This window comes from Drosophila guanche, unplaced genomic scaffold (genome assembly GCF_900245975.1).
Source record: "Drosophila guanche unplaced genomic scaffold, DGUA_6, whole genome shotgun sequence".
Lineage (NCBI taxonomy): Eukaryota > Metazoa > Arthropoda > Insecta > Diptera > Drosophilidae > Drosophila > Drosophila guanche.
The window spans coordinates 2,182,952-2,196,568 of NW_022995754.1; the positions used below are offsets into that span (position 1 = coordinate 2,182,952).

The 13,617-nt window shown below is 44.1% G+C and overlaps 4 protein-coding genes across 5 annotated transcripts; 2 read left to right on the forward strand and 2 right to left on the reverse strand.

The window, feature by feature from the left end:
• Positions 1 to 112: 112 nt before the first annotated feature.
• Positions 113 to 1,763, forward strand: LOC117588895. The gene is made up of 3 exons (XM_034280443.1): positions 113 to 491; positions 559 to 861; positions 925 to 1,763. Exons 2-3 carry the CDS (start codon positions 597 to 599, stop codon positions 1,689 to 1,691), a joined length of 1,032 nt encoding a protein of 343 aa, XP_034136334.1. The 5' UTR covers positions 113 to 491; positions 559 to 596; the 3' UTR covers positions 1,692 to 1,763.
• Positions 1,668 to 5,811, reverse strand: LOC117588882 (insulin-degrading enzyme). Its single transcript, XM_034280408.1, has 14 exons — positions 5,622 to 5,811; positions 5,426 to 5,563; positions 5,231 to 5,365; positions 4,893 to 5,163; positions 4,598 to 4,826; positions 4,344 to 4,546; positions 4,187 to 4,272; positions 3,671 to 4,130; positions 3,260 to 3,610; positions 2,971 to 3,202; positions 2,708 to 2,914; positions 2,350 to 2,642; positions 2,079 to 2,288; positions 1,668 to 2,018 (listed from the first exon to the last, which is right to left on the reverse strand). Exons 1-14 carry the CDS (start codon positions 5,675 to 5,677, stop codon positions 1,785 to 1,787), a joined length of 3,105 nt encoding a protein of 1,034 aa, XP_034136299.1. The 5' UTR covers positions 5,678 to 5,811; the 3' UTR covers positions 1,668 to 1,784.
• Positions 5,812 to 5,973: 162 nt separating this feature from the next.
• Positions 5,974 to 11,711, forward strand: LOC117588885 (rho-related BTB domain-containing protein 1). 2 transcript variants are annotated; one of them, XM_034280425.1, is made up of 13 exons: positions 5,974 to 6,294; positions 7,922 to 8,152; positions 8,211 to 8,314; positions 8,378 to 8,575; positions 8,635 to 9,171; positions 9,232 to 9,490; positions 9,555 to 9,671; positions 9,738 to 9,824; positions 9,876 to 9,959; positions 10,046 to 10,288; positions 10,352 to 10,622; positions 10,882 to 11,056; positions 11,118 to 11,711. In XM_034280425.1, the coding sequence occupies exons 2-12, from the start codon at positions 7,973 to 7,975 to the stop codon at positions 11,031 to 11,033; spliced, it is 2,232 nt and encodes a 743-aa protein (XP_034136316.1). In that variant the 5' UTR covers positions 5,974 to 6,294; positions 7,922 to 7,972; the 3' UTR covers positions 11,034 to 11,056; positions 11,118 to 11,711. The 2 variants fall into 2 exon arrangements, with proteins under 2 accessions (XP_034136316.1, XP_034136315.1); XM_034280424.1 differs by having other exon boundaries at positions 5,975 to 6,294; positions 10,861 to 11,056.
• LOC117588892 (charged multivesicular body protein 7) lies at positions 11,712 to 13,473 on the reverse strand. Its single transcript, XM_034280441.1, has 4 exons — positions 12,918 to 13,473; positions 12,637 to 12,856; positions 12,369 to 12,578; positions 11,712 to 12,306 (listed from the first exon to the last, which is right to left on the reverse strand). The coding sequence occupies exons 1-4, from the start codon at positions 13,371 to 13,373 to the stop codon at positions 11,843 to 11,845; spliced, it is 1,350 nt and encodes a 449-aa protein (XP_034136332.1). The 5' UTR covers positions 13,374 to 13,473; the 3' UTR covers positions 11,712 to 11,842.
• Positions 13,474 to 13,617: the final 144 nt, after the last annotated feature.

Below are 13,617 nucleotides of genomic sequence, written 5' to 3' on the forward strand. Positions count from 1 at the left end.
GCAGAAGGCATAAGAATATGTTTATAAAAGTTATTTCAAGCGATCTGTAATGATCTTTCTGTCATCCTAACTAACCTGGACCACAGCTTTTGATTTTGGTAATAATAATTGTATTTTGGAAATATTTACTAGTTAAACCTTTCAAGAAATTCCTGCATCAATTGGATCCGGAAATCGCACAGATGCTGTGCTAGTATTTTCGGCTCGTGCCATTTAAACACTTACAAAATATTGCACGCGCAAGAGTCGACATGGATTCAGTCAAAATTCGCAGCCAGTCGTACATTCTGTGCAAAAGTGTTCCATTCATTCAATCATGTTTCTTCTTGCTCGTTTTTGTTTTTGTTTGTGTGTAAATATTAGCACTATTTTTAGAGCTCGGTGGGAGGGTCCCCGTTCTAAAAGTAGTACCTACGTCCAAGAATATATGACACGCATACAGCAATAATTCCATGTGGAACATCTGTCATCGTTTTAACGAGTAGCTCAAGGTAGGAGTGTTCCCTAAATATTCTCGCTCTGCCGCTGGTCAACGTTTGCCGTTCATCTCTTCTACAGTTCTGGCTAAGGCCTCCGCCACAACGGACTGACTAGTAATGTCTAAAGCCAATTCGTTGCCTTCAAAAGGTCTCGCATTTGGTTGGATCTTGTGTGTGGCGTGTGCCGCCACGCTCTTTTCCACAAGTTGGGCGCATGTGGAAGACGTTGAGAATGCCGTCAACAGCACCAACAACGATGCAGAGCACAGCGCAGAGCTGCCCAGCGAGGTCCAAAAAGCGGTATGTACAGTGACCGCTGGTGAGATTAAGGCATCTGCCGAAGCTGTTACTACAAAGACCCTAAAGGGTGTCTGTGGATCGGGTAAGTTATGGCTATAAGTTCACATAAAATGGAAATGATTAACATTAATTTATCCTCAACTAGATGAAATGAACTTGGCCTTTCGAAATCTCGAGACAAAACTTTACGCGGAGCTACGCGAAATAAAATGGTTATTGGAGCAAGTGGCAATGGCTAATTCGGTGGAAATAGTCGCTGAACCGACTCCACCTCCTCCACCACCAGTGACACAAAGAACTGTCCCATCAAATGATGTCGAACTGGAGGAAATCCTCAAGGCAATGGAACCAAAAGTCAGCACTAAAAAGATGCCCATACTAAAGGAGTTGGCAACGAGGCAAAAGGTCATGCAGGGAGTGCGAGATGAGGAGGTCAATAAGTTCAACAATACCATGCTGGCTGACCAGGACTTTAAACTGTTTACCTACTACTGGAAGTTGGATAATTTCACAAGCAGAATTGAAGATCTTTCAACGAGCACTGTCAACAGTCCTGTGTTTAGCATCAGAGGCAAATCCCTTCAACTGCGTTGCACCTTTCACTATTTAAATCGCGAAATGCTGAACCTACAGCTGGGCTATGCGCAAATTCTTCCACCAGGCGACCAGAAGAACATTGCCTTAGACATGGGCGGAATATTCAAGACGATGAAGCATTGGACAGACGACACGCCATTCAAGCACAAAATCTCCATACTGGATCAGAATTACAGCCACCGAAAGGCAAAGGATCTCGGCTCACAGGAACTGACCAAACTGGAGACGAGCTTTTCCATACCGAACAGTGCACTTTTGGGCAGCACGTACATCAAGCAGAACACGCTGTTAATACAGATTATATTGTATTTGTGAGTGACGAAATAAAATGTGTTTATTCGGTTGAGTTATTAAATCAAAGAGAGACCAAAACCGCATACTCTACTTTATATATATTATTGAAGAAGTTTACAATTTACTGCGTGCACCCTTGGCCTTGATGTCGAGGAATGGCAACGCGATCGGATATAGCTCCTTGCACGACTTGAAGGCCACAATGTCGCTGATGCACTTGTGACGGTCCATATTTGTGATTTCCAGTGGCTCTTCCTTCTTGGACTCGATTGCATTCTCCTCCGGTTGCTTGGACACAATGTGCACGGACAGAACGCGACGTTCGCCACCGTCTTTGGCTATGAATTTCTGCAAAGTTTAAATGGGTTTTTAGCTTTTGAACCGCACTTATAAATAACTAAATGTCACCTTGAAATAATCCACAAAGTCGGACTTTGTGATCTTGCGTAGGATGGCAACCTCAGCCTCCTCACGCTCAAAGTGATACGTTTGCATGGCTATTTCCCCATAGAACTGATTAAATTGCTGGAATATAGTCTTCGGTTTCTCCAGCTTCTTGACGGCCAGCGCCTCTTTGTGTCGCTCGAACTCATCCAAAGGCATATCCTCAATTGCTTGCTGGGGTAAACAATTACTTAACAAACAATAAAACACATAAATAATGGTGTAGTTTGCTTACCAAATATGTCTGCAGGAAGTTCTCGATACGATCTTCGACAAACGTCGGATGCTTAGCGGACTGCACAATGATGCGTATTCCATTGGCGCCATTTATTTTGCGTACGCCACTAAAGACAATATAGCCGAGTTGTTCCTTGGTGCGCAGACAGTCGTAGCAGGGCTCGGACAGCACCTGGGAGACTAGATTAACCATAATGTTTGTGTGATCCGTTTGTGCGCCACATTGCAGGTAGAGCTGCGTGCAGGAGCTCTTGTGGTACTCGTTCTCCTTTTCAAAAAGATAGCTGTCGCCTGTTGAAAGTAAAAAAATAAACGTTTCAAAGTGGATTTTGAACATCTTTATCTATGTGACATACCAGCTAAAAGCTTATACTCGCGCTTCTTGAGCATCTGACGGGCAAGAATGGGTAGCTTAGAGGCATTGGTGGCCTCCACGCGTTTGTTGACGCGACCAGCCACCTCGGTGGCATGCTGCTTGGTCACATTACCAAAAATAAAGCACTCTGTGTGCAGGCGTTGGAAGAACTCTTTGGCAAAGTTATTTACCCGATCAAAGGTAACAACTGCCGAAGAAAAAGATGGTTAAAGAAAGCAGTTTAATCGCATAGCAGTTACTTACGTTCCATAGCGTCCAATAGCTCAACATTCGCCCAAGCATTTTCGGTTAATAGCAAAGCTAAATAGTAGATGGAATGCTGATACGGTTGCTCGGCCTTAAAGTTTTTCAATGATCGAACATATTCCTCCTTCAATATATCGAAACGTTTCTCATCCACACGAAAATCAAATAAGTGATCCAGGAGTTTTTCCAGAAGCACTACTTGCTTGTCACTGAAGCCATGAATTGTGAACTGCAAAAGAATTTTTTCATAATTAAAATGCTAACAAGGGAATGTACATTTACGCACATCAATGCCACCTGACTTGCCCACAACATTCAGCTTTAAATTGGCCAACTCTGCATCGTACAGATACTCGTTGAGTTGATCCTTCAGGAGCATAACCATCATATGGTTTAGATTGCAATTGAGTGGATCCAGGGAGGCAATCGGATTGGACATGTCGAACCGCATGCACGCCTTGGGTTTGTTAAACTGATTGTCCTGCTTATGCCACACGCGCAGTATGGGTGTGTCCAGTATGATGGTCGGATGCTTGGGTCCATCGCTGGGCACATCGGCAATATCGAAATTGGTTGGTATAAAGCTGTTTGGCAGTGACAATTTAAGATTCTCATTCAGATCACACTTTTCCCAGCTCTGCAAGAACAAATCACACATTATCTACAGGAATAAATGGGAGGACAGACCACGACATACCTGCACAATATCCGTGGGTATGCGTTCCAATCCGTACTTGGTTTTGTAGTACGGCTCTGCCTGGTCACAGGCTGGCTCAAAGCTTTGGCTAACAATTACAATGCGACTTTTGGAGGGTATCAACTCATCCAGCAGGCCGCTGATCAAGTCTGGTCGCCATTCGTTGCTCAAATATGGTGCAATGAGAACTTCTTCCAGCGGAAATATCTGCATGGAGGAAACGGCATGTGTGACCAAGTTCTCGGGCTGTTCCTTTTCCTTGAAGCGAAAGCGCATTTCATTTAGCTTGACGCACTCGTCAAATATCCACTTCTTGGGTCCCTCTTCGCGCAGCATGCGCAAATACTGAAATATTATATTAACAATATCATCCACATGCTCCAGGCCCTCCTGTGTCAGGTCCACCACAATGTCAAAGAAGCCAAAGCCGTTTTGGGTGTTCTGATGTCCGGCCATAAGACTGCAAGAAACCAAAATATGTAAATATTGAGTGCACCTGTGGATGTCGTGTCTTACTCGTTGCACCAGCCGAGACGTCGCAGCTCAGACAATATGCTGCCCTTGCCCTCGTGGCCGATGAGGTGCGTCAAGTAGTTGTCGGGCTGTAAGAAAAAACAATTATAGCAGTGCCTTTCTGTGCTTGAGCCACACGCTTGTGGTACCTTAAACTTACGCCCGATTTGTAGAACTTTGTTAGATCGTCTGTGGTGAAGCTCATCGTCAACGAGCGAACATCTTTGATGGGAACTATTTTCACCTTTTGTCCGTAACGATCCTCGCCATACGGGTGACGTGGCCATTCCGGCACATCCACATTTTTGTTCTCAATTTCGGAGAACTTCTCCATGACCATGCTCTCCAGTTCATTCAGAGATTCTGTAAGAATTTATTTTGTATTTCCAATTTGTCCTTGGAGCTCATCTTTACCTTTTCCAATGACAGCCAGGCACATGATGTTGGCAGAGTACCACTCTTTGTGGAATTTAAGCAATTCCTCGCGCACATCAATCTTCAGGGATTTGGGTATTTCGGAGAGCGTCGACTTGTTGCCGCTACCGAACTTGCTATACGCATGATCCGGCTTGGCCAAGTGCCGATGCACTTGTTTAATGCGCCACAGATCGCTGGGCAAGTTCTTCTCATGCTCCGAATTGACCTGCAAGGATATTGTTTTGTTAGTGTCAATTTTAGGATGAATTCGAGGATGCAGTTGAATAGTTACAGCATTAATCTCACGCTCTGTTGCACTGGGCGTGAACAGGGGAGCAATAAAGAACTGGGCAAAGCGATCCAGGGCTCCGTCCAGCTTGTCAGGTGCCACGTGAAAGTGGTATTTCGTCATGAGGGGATAGGTGGCGGCGTTGCTGCTGCCACCGCTCTGCGAGAGGTACGTCGTGTAGCCATTCTCGTGCGGATACTTTTCGGTGCCCAGGAACAGCATGTGCTCGCAGAAGTGAGCCAGGCCGGGAAGATTTTGTGGGTCAGACATGTGGCTGCAATTGACACGGCATAAACTAATTAACAAATCAAATCCTCCCTTCTCGCGCTGCATACACATACCCCACTTGAACGGAGAGGGCAGCCGCTGACACATCGGTGTTTGGATCACTGATGAGCAGCACTTTGAGGCCATTTTCCAATTGAAGGCCACGATAGTCGCGGGTGTCCTGCTGCGATTTCTCGATGTTGTTCAAGCTGCAGGATACATAATATATATTGGTGAGTGAGATCATCGGCAAACAGTTGTTACTTTACCGCAGAATTGGCTCCATTTGCTCAGGCTTCTTCGGTGATAGTTTTTGGGAAATTGTCTCGCCCGCAGTCATCTTGGATTTGGCAAACGAACCTATCGATCGCTGAGCAAATATAATCTTTGTCTGTTGTGAATTCAACCTGTCAATCGGAATTAGTTTAAAACTTGGCCTACTCTGATGGGGTGCACGCAACGAACCGACGACTTAGAAGAGCTGTGATGGTGAAAATCGATTTGCTACAGGAAAAATACATTGAGTGGAGTATCTATCAAGTTCTTTCCGGCTTTCACTAGTGCCCATGGGAAGGACTTCTCTCCGTTTTCAATTTAAATTGAATATAAATCGAAATTCTGCTAAATAATTGCACTATTTGTTTCGCAACAACAAAAACGTCAGTGTGGCCGGACCTATACCGTAATATACCGAGCAATCATATGAAATATACCTCTCTAAATACCGGCGACCGCAAATATACTATTAGCTAAGTTTTGACGTCAAAGTATACGGTCACCCTGTTCATGTGCCAGCCCTGTCACGCCGCCTTGTCCAACACTGGCTGGTTGCCGTCAAACGCGCACTAGATTTTGCGGGCTTTAACTGCATTTTATTCATTTTATTCGATTCGATCCGGCCCACAACCTAATGAGTCAACTACAGTGCAGCGGCAACTCAACGATGGCATTTTTCTTACCGTGAATCGCGTCTAACCAAGATCTGTGTTGTGGTTTATGTGTTGGTACCAAAATTAGTGGCAATTTGTTGTAGAAATGTTGTGCTTCAGTGTGTGTGTTGATAATAAGTGCAATACGCAAAAGTAAGAACATTGGGCCAAACGCATAAAATTTGAGCCTGTGAGGCAGTCAACTCAAGGTATGTGTTCACTGTAACTCATTTATATAGTTGCTAATCGTCCAGCTGGACCGACAGGCAAATCAATTGCCAATACAAATTGTTTATTCACCGTGCACCCACACAAAGGTAATGCGTGCGAAAAAGTGCAAGTGAATGTCACATTTGGGGCTTGCGGCTTCATAAAAGTTGTAACTAATTTAATGCATTGCATTGCATGTACGATGGTCGTGGCCGGGGGATGGATATTTTCAACTGTTCCCCAAGATTTCCCTAAGAAAACCCCACCAGCAGAGCATTGGAGCGGAGAGCGCGAGTGTGAGAGGGAGCTTTAAGATCCACATACACTTGTGTTGGTGTAGGTGCGCCATGTCTGTGTGGGTTCGTGCTCGTGCTGTGTGTGCGTGTGTGTGTGTTGGGGGGGTAAGAGAAAATCAATAGGCAAGCAAAATAAAAAGGAGACATTTCGGCATTCACGAAAAGATGGCAATCAGAGCATGAGGCATGACTAAGACCCTTTCGATACCCTATCTTTCCGTCTGAGAACAGAATCGTCGCTGGATTTTCAACTAAATTAAACCTAGATTACCCGTAATTAAGCTATTTTTGCTATCATCTTTGTTGAGTTGACAATGCAAGCGACCGACCTCTTTAATTGCTATCTCCTCTGGCGTAATTTGCGATAATATTATTTACTTGACGCACTCGTCTTTATAAATTACAATTATACGTCAAGATTGTGCCAAAAAAAAAAAACAAATCAAGTGAAGTGAAGGCCCTTAAGGGATGTTCTTCTTGTTTTTCTGCCATTATCAATTGATTCGCATTAATTTATTCCAAACTAATAGTACTAGTATTTTAATAAACTTTAAACGTAGCTGAATAGATTGCGTCTGCCTTTGTATGGACTTCATTTTCATTGTTCCCATTCCAAAAAAATAGACTGAAAACTCTCCATCTCAAGATCGGATGGAGATTTTACACATGGGGTGTGTGTGCGGTCTCTTTGTCGCTCTGATTTGAGCCCAGATATTGTTATTGCAGTTCCAATTAAATTCAATTAAAGACGAAAAGAGCTGCTCCGATGCCTGGGCAGGGGTCAATGCATTGCCAGTTTATAGTATAAAATCATTTAGAAATGCATGTCGTATGGCTTTACCAGTATCCCAAAATACAAAATAAATCCTTTTTTTTTTAATTTCGGTGTATTTCTCTAGTCGGGAATATCGACTTTCTCGTTCTTACTTGCGTCTGTGTGTAATTAATTAATTAGCATATCTCGAGTTCACGAGATTGTTGAATAAAAACTTAGCACAAGGCCTCGAATTTATCCAATCTGAATCGAATTTGTAAAGCAACAAAAATATCCCAACTTGATGGAAAGATTCTTACGCCTTTTACTGGTTTCCATTGCAAAACAGAAACCAACAGCAGAACAGGTAAAATTATTACTCTAGTGATGAAAGCACACCCCACCGTGCAGCGTTTCAGCTGATTAGCATATGCCGAAAATTGATTTTCTTCTGTTAATATAATTACACCAAATAAGGAAAAGAAAGCCTGTATTCCGCATTGCAAAATGTTCATAAAAACAGTAACCATCTACCATATTTACAGTGAGAAATAATATTTGATGTATATTTCACAGTCGCGGGAGTACAGACAGAACCCTTCCTTCCAGTTGGCTTGCTTGTCGAACATGGATAACGAACAGCCCCATCAAGAGCTGGTTAAGTGCGTACTGGTGGGAGACACAGCAGTGGGTAAGACGCGACTTATCTGTGCACGAGCCTGCAACAAGCATGTTTCGCTCTCGCAGCTGCTTTCCACGCATGTACCAACCGTGTGGGCGATCGATCAGTATCGCATATACAAAGACGTAAGTTCCAATCGTACGTTGTATGCCTTTCCCTTATAATTCTTTCATTGCATTCAAGGTACTTGAAAGGTCATGGGAGGTGGTCGATGGAGTGAATGTTTCGCTGCGACTGTGGGACACATTTGGCGATCATGACAAAGACCGACGGTTTGCTTACGGACGGTTGGTCAATGAATGATTCGAAATTCAGAGCTGTATCTTATCTTTTGCGCTTCTCTTTGCCAGATCCGATGTGGTGCTGCTGTGCTTCTCCATTGCGAGTCCCATTTCATTGCGAAACTGCAAGGTTATGTGGTATCCGGAAATTCGACGCTTCTGTCCCGATGTGCCCGTAATACTTGTGGGCTGCAAGAACGATCTTCGCTACATGTACCGCGATGAGAATTATCTCTCATATTTTGGTGAAAAGGGAACCTTTGTAAGGTAGGAAGCTCAACACAATTCAAGCAAAAGTTCCAGCGCTTAGCCCTTGATCATTTTAGGGCTGCTCTAAAGAGCGATCTGGTCATGCCGGACGAGGCGCGTGCTGTGGCCAAGGAGCTGGGCGTTGCCTACTACGAGACCAGTGTCTTTACGTACTTTGGCGTCAATGAAGTGTTTGAGAACGCCATCCGTTCGGCGTTAATTGCCCGACGGCAGCAGCGGTTCTGGATGACGAACCTGAAGAAGGTGCAGAAACCCCTGCTGCAGGCACCATTTCGGCCACCAAAACCGCCGCCACCAGAGGTCACCGTCATGGTGGGACACTACAGGCAGGACATCTACAACATGTTCCTGTCGCAAGCCTACACAGACCTCATTCTGGTAGTGGCAGGTGGCACAAAGTTTGCCGTGCATCGGTTTATGCTATCTGCGGCCTCCAGCACATTCCAGCGTCTCCTGAGCACAGAGCTGAGCGACATGGGCGGTCGCAGCAGCAGCGAGTCCAGTATGGTCAGCTCAACGTTCGGTGAGGCGACCATAGCGGACTTTAACGATGACACGGAATCTCTTATACGCTACGAGTCCCGTACACAGCGGTATGTGACGATAGTTCTGCTTGAATTCAGAGCATTTAAATAACTTTCTTGCCTTTCCAGCATGTGGGAACACTTGAAGCGACGCTCTAGCTATCAGGCCTTGCCGCTGGTAGAGTCAAAGCATTCCAATGATCTGTACAGAGAGCTGCACCATCCTGTGCTGCAGAGCATACGCCTGATGCAGGTGGAGAATCAGCGTGGCGTGAATGGACTGCAAACAATTGTGACACTCAGCAAACTCATCTCGCCCCAGGCACTGTACCAATGCCTCAGATTTATATACACGGGCACCATTGACAAGGGCTGCAACAATCTGCAGGTAAGTCCAGCAACAATTGAACCTCTAAGCTTACAATCTAAAACGATTGAGCGCTTACCTACAGGAAATAAGGGATGCTGCCGATCTGTTAGAACTGCCGCAACTGACGCAACTTTTGTCCAAGCCACAAACTGTTATGGACAGCTCCTCCAGTGATGATCCAAATCCGCACATTTGTCTTGTAAGCTGTGACTGCTGAATAATACAGACTGTTGGCATTTAGCTCACTTTCTTCTGTCCATTTCAGCGCATCAAAGAAAGTCTAGAGCGTCATTGCATTGGTGATGGCTGCTTCAGCGATGTCACCTTCGAGTTGGATGATGGTTTAATGAAGGTAAATACGTGGATCCTAACTTAACTTAACTTAAATGTTGTTATTTAACAGGCACACCGAGCTGTGCTGGTTGGACGTTGCGACGTGATGCGCGCCATGCTGTTGGGTGACTTTCGCGAAGCCCATTCCAATGTGGTAAGAGTCGAAGATGAGGATTCAGTAGTCATAGAACTTTGTGTGTATTAACAAGCTCAAGTCTCGTTGTGTGTCTTTTTTTTTAGATCGTATTCCCTGGCGTTACAATCTACACATTCCATAAGCTACTGTGCTATCTGTATACTGATCAGATTCCACCCATTTCGGCCGTCAAATGTCTCAATCTGCTAGAGCTAGCCAACCGATTATGCCTGCCGCGTCTGCTCAATTTAGTTGAGTGCCGAGTCATCGAGGATCTCACATTAATTTCACAGAACGAAACTAATGAGACAGTGGATCATTGCCTAAAGTTGCTGGAGCCTGTAAAGGTCTGTAACCGGCAGCACTCCCAAAATCTTAAATACTTTACCAATCGCACGTTCCTTTTTTAGCTGCACAACGCACATCAGTTGGCTGAATGGTGCATGTCGTATCTGTGCGTCAATTACAACATTATTTGTAAGTTCTCACTGAAGGGCCTGAAGGCGCTGCATCAGGATAATCAAGAATATTTGCGGGAACATCGCTGGCCTCCCGTGTGGTATCTAAAGGATTACGACTACTATCAGCGCTGTTTAAACGAGCTGAGCAAGGAAGTGAAGCTAAAGAGCTCGCGCCGTGACTCGCCCAGCGACGACGAGGGCTGTCTGTGCTTTACAGGAGGTAAGTGGAGTCACAACACACACTTCATTATATCTCTGCCACACACATCCCACATACCAACATCACCCAAAAGCAAAGGGAAAGTTTAGCACACACAATTTGTGGATGGTTTGTATTCAAGTTTGAGCGGTTCTGAGGTTTTGTTATGACTTTCCTTTCCTTATAATTTCCTTGCTCTCTCATGCAAAAAACTCAAATCCATCTTCGTGATAATTAATGTGCAACAATTGGGAAAAAGTGTTCTCTTGCTGGCTGCTAGGTAAATCGAAGCGGGGTACGGGCGCAGACATTAGCGGGACCACAGCGGGGCCAACGGGCAACAACAGCACATCCGATAATCAAATCTTCAATAGCACGGCTAACTCGATGAATCACATTGATCTTGAGGCTGACATGGATCTGAATCTCTGACACCCAGCCTTAGGGCAAGGAAGGTGAGTGGAGCATAAGGAAAGAATCTTCGTTTCAGCTAATTTCTTTTGTTTATAATTACAGATCACTGCGTTTTATTGTCATCCTGCCGGTACTGATTTGCTTTATCTGTACGATTTTAAGTATTTTGATACTTTTCCAAATCCACACATAACAAACCCTATGGGACAGGGACTGGGACTGGGAATGGCGTGTCTGCAATACATAGGAGCGCAAATTTGCCTTAGTGATTATTAGATTTATACATATATAAGTACATATGTATATATATATGTAGATATATATATATATATATATATAAAGGCCGAACCAGAACAAAGAAGCATTTTGAAAAGTGCTTGATTTCTTATATTTATACGCCTATACATATATGTATGTAAAATGCAAATGCAAAGCATGGTACATGAACATGCACCTCGGGCGATGCGAAGCATTTCGCTTTATTGCCTTACAATATATTGGATGTACACTTTTCTCGTTCTGTATCTGATACTATAATGGATAGGAATAAGACATACCTAGTGCATGTATGTCGCGTGTATTTTCGAATTCCTACTTGTGGAAACATTTGTCTAGCCATAGCCATAAGCCATAGTCTATGATAAGGATGCATTTTGTACAGAATGAATATAGAATAAAGCAAATTATAAACGTAAATTGCATGCTGAATCTTTTTTTAATACACCAATCGAAAAAAGAAGCGATTTGTGGCACAACTTAAATACAAATTATAATAAAAACCGACTATAAATATACAATAAAACATTAACTTAAATTTATATGCACTTTTAAGACTTCTGCAGTTGCTTCAAGGTTCTGGTGCTCGATACCGATACACTACCATCTTCAACCTCAAGGTTTGCCAACATTTCGATCATCTCTTGATCGCTAATTACAACCTCAAATCTGTCGTTGTTGTTGCTCGCGGCTGCATTCGATTTCTGGGGAACTGTGGCAGCTTCCCCACACAGTTCACGCAGTTCATTTTCAAGCTGATCATCTTCCTGGCTGGCAGTGGGATCTACGGTGCTATTGGACAGCACATCTTGAACTTCTCTGTGCTGTTCCAGGGTTTCTCGCACATCGGCCAGCACTTCATCGACACTGTCGTACTTGAGGCCAGAGTCGGAAAGAACTTTTTGCAGGGTACTAGAGCCAATTTTATATGCATCGAGTACCACGCCACTGTTTTGCGCCTCATCCACGCTGGACAGAAGAGACTCAATGTTGTGCAGGGCAATGCTGCGACGCTCTGAAAAAGCACAACAGAAATTAAAGAGCTGCAGCCAAGGCCAAGGGGAAAATGTCCTCTACCATGATTCTTTTCCACCAGATGCCGCTTGCGAAGGTACGTCTTGGCCATTTGCCGCTTGTTCTCTTTTATGTACTGACGAGCCTTTTCGTCGTTCGCCTTGATTTCCTCCTCCAGGTTCTCCAGCTGCTTCAGTAGATCTGCCTGTGTGATCTGTAGATTGTGCACGGCATGATCGGTCTCATTGATGTTGAGATCGTCCGTTTCCTTGACTGCATTAAAGTTATGGATTATTAGCCATTCTCTTAAGGTCAGTAACTGAGCACTTACATGGTATTTTGATTAAATGAATGCTGCGCACTTGCTTTTCCGTTTTGAACTCCAACCCAACCAGTTGACGGACATGCAGGGAGATCAGGCAGGCAAAGATATCTTTCTCTGTATGGATGCGAATCTGATGGACATCACACAGCGACTTGAACGCATCGAAATGGAAAAGTTTTCCTCGGTTCTCGGGCAGTAGCTTCTTAATCATCAGTTCGCAAATGTCCTGCGAGTAAAGGAGCCACAGGTTAATAAAAGCAAGTACATTTATTGTGTGTTTTCCTCACATTTAACACCCCCAGATGTATCCATTCCACTAGTGTCGACGCCTCCATATCCTCGCCCACAACGCTGTGCTTTATCTTGAGCCAGCTCCAGGATAAAGGACGCTTCACCAGGCTGTTCATCAGCCAGCCACTCCAAGTATTTGCTGGATCATTATCGTACTCTGTGCGCGGTCGGATCTGTTTCTGCTGATGCATCTCCGATATCACTGTATCCAGACAGGCAGGCAGTTGGTCTCCTCTCATGAAATTCAGTTGCAGATCCCGCAAACTGAACGTGACTCGGCCCCAAAACTTGAGGTATTGCGTTACAAGATCTTTCCAGAATTTCATCTTTGTGTCATAATCCTCAATACTTAAATGACGCGGTCGAAACGTTGCGAACCGAATTTGCATAACTTTGCTGTCTTCCCAGCAGGCAGGGAAACTAAATTCCGATTTTTCTGCACCACGAGCCATTGTGCTCAGTTTGTTTTAATCCACTTTCCACTTAAATTAAATAAAATGCGTCTTTCTGGGTTCTTGTTTTGGTTGTTTTACCAGCTGTTGCGCAGTGCTGGAAAGTATTAAAGGAATGAGCGCGTTCCCGGCTACAGTTATTTAGTACATTACGAAATAACATAATTAGTGGAAAAGAAGTTTTAATAAAATGACATACATATAAACACATATTTTGTCAAATACGATTATTGAAACACATTTT

Coding starts and splice junctions, on each gene's coding strand:
- LOC117588895 (XM_034280443.1), top strand. CDS start 597: ATGTCTAAAGCCAATTCGTTGCCTTCAAAAGGTCTCGCATTTGGTTGG. Junction 862..924: donor AAAGGGTGTCTGTGGATCGG/GTAAGTTATGGC, acceptor ATCCTCAACTAG/ATGAAATGAACTTGGCCTTT.
- LOC117588882 (XM_034280408.1), bottom strand. CDS start 5,677: ATGTATTTTTCCTGTAGCAAATCGATTTTCACCATCACAGCTCTTCTA. Junction 5,366..5,425: donor CAAATGGAGCCAATTCTGCG/GTAAAGTAACAA, acceptor TGTATCCTGCAG/CTTGAACAACATCGAGAAAT. Junction 4,547..4,597: donor CCTGGCTGTCATTGGAAAAG/GTAAAGATGAGC, acceptor AAATTCTTACAG/AATCTCTGAATGAACTGGAG.
- LOC117588885 (XM_034280424.1), top strand. CDS start 7,973: ATGGATAACGAACAGCCCCATCAAGAGCTGGTTAAGTGCGTACTGGTG. Junction 8,576..8,634: donor GAAAAGGGAACCTTTGTAAG/GTAGGAAGCTCA, acceptor TGATCATTTTAG/GGCTGCTCTAAAGAGCGATC. Junction 10,623..10,860: donor CTGTCTGTGCTTTACAGGAG/GTAAGTGGAGTC, acceptor ATTGGGAAAAAG/TGTTCTCTTGCTGGCTGCTA.
- LOC117588892 (XM_034280441.1), bottom strand. CDS start 13,373: ATGGCTCGTGGTGCAGAAAAATCGGAATTTAGTTTCCCTGCCTGCTGG. Junction 12,857..12,917: donor TACATCTGGGGGTGTTAAAT/GTGAGGAAAACA, acceptor CTTTACTCGCAG/GACATTTGCGAACTGATGAT. Junction 12,579..12,636: donor TCATTTAATCAAAATACCAT/GTAAGTGCTCAG, acceptor ACTTTAATGCAG/TCAAGGAAACGGACGATCTC.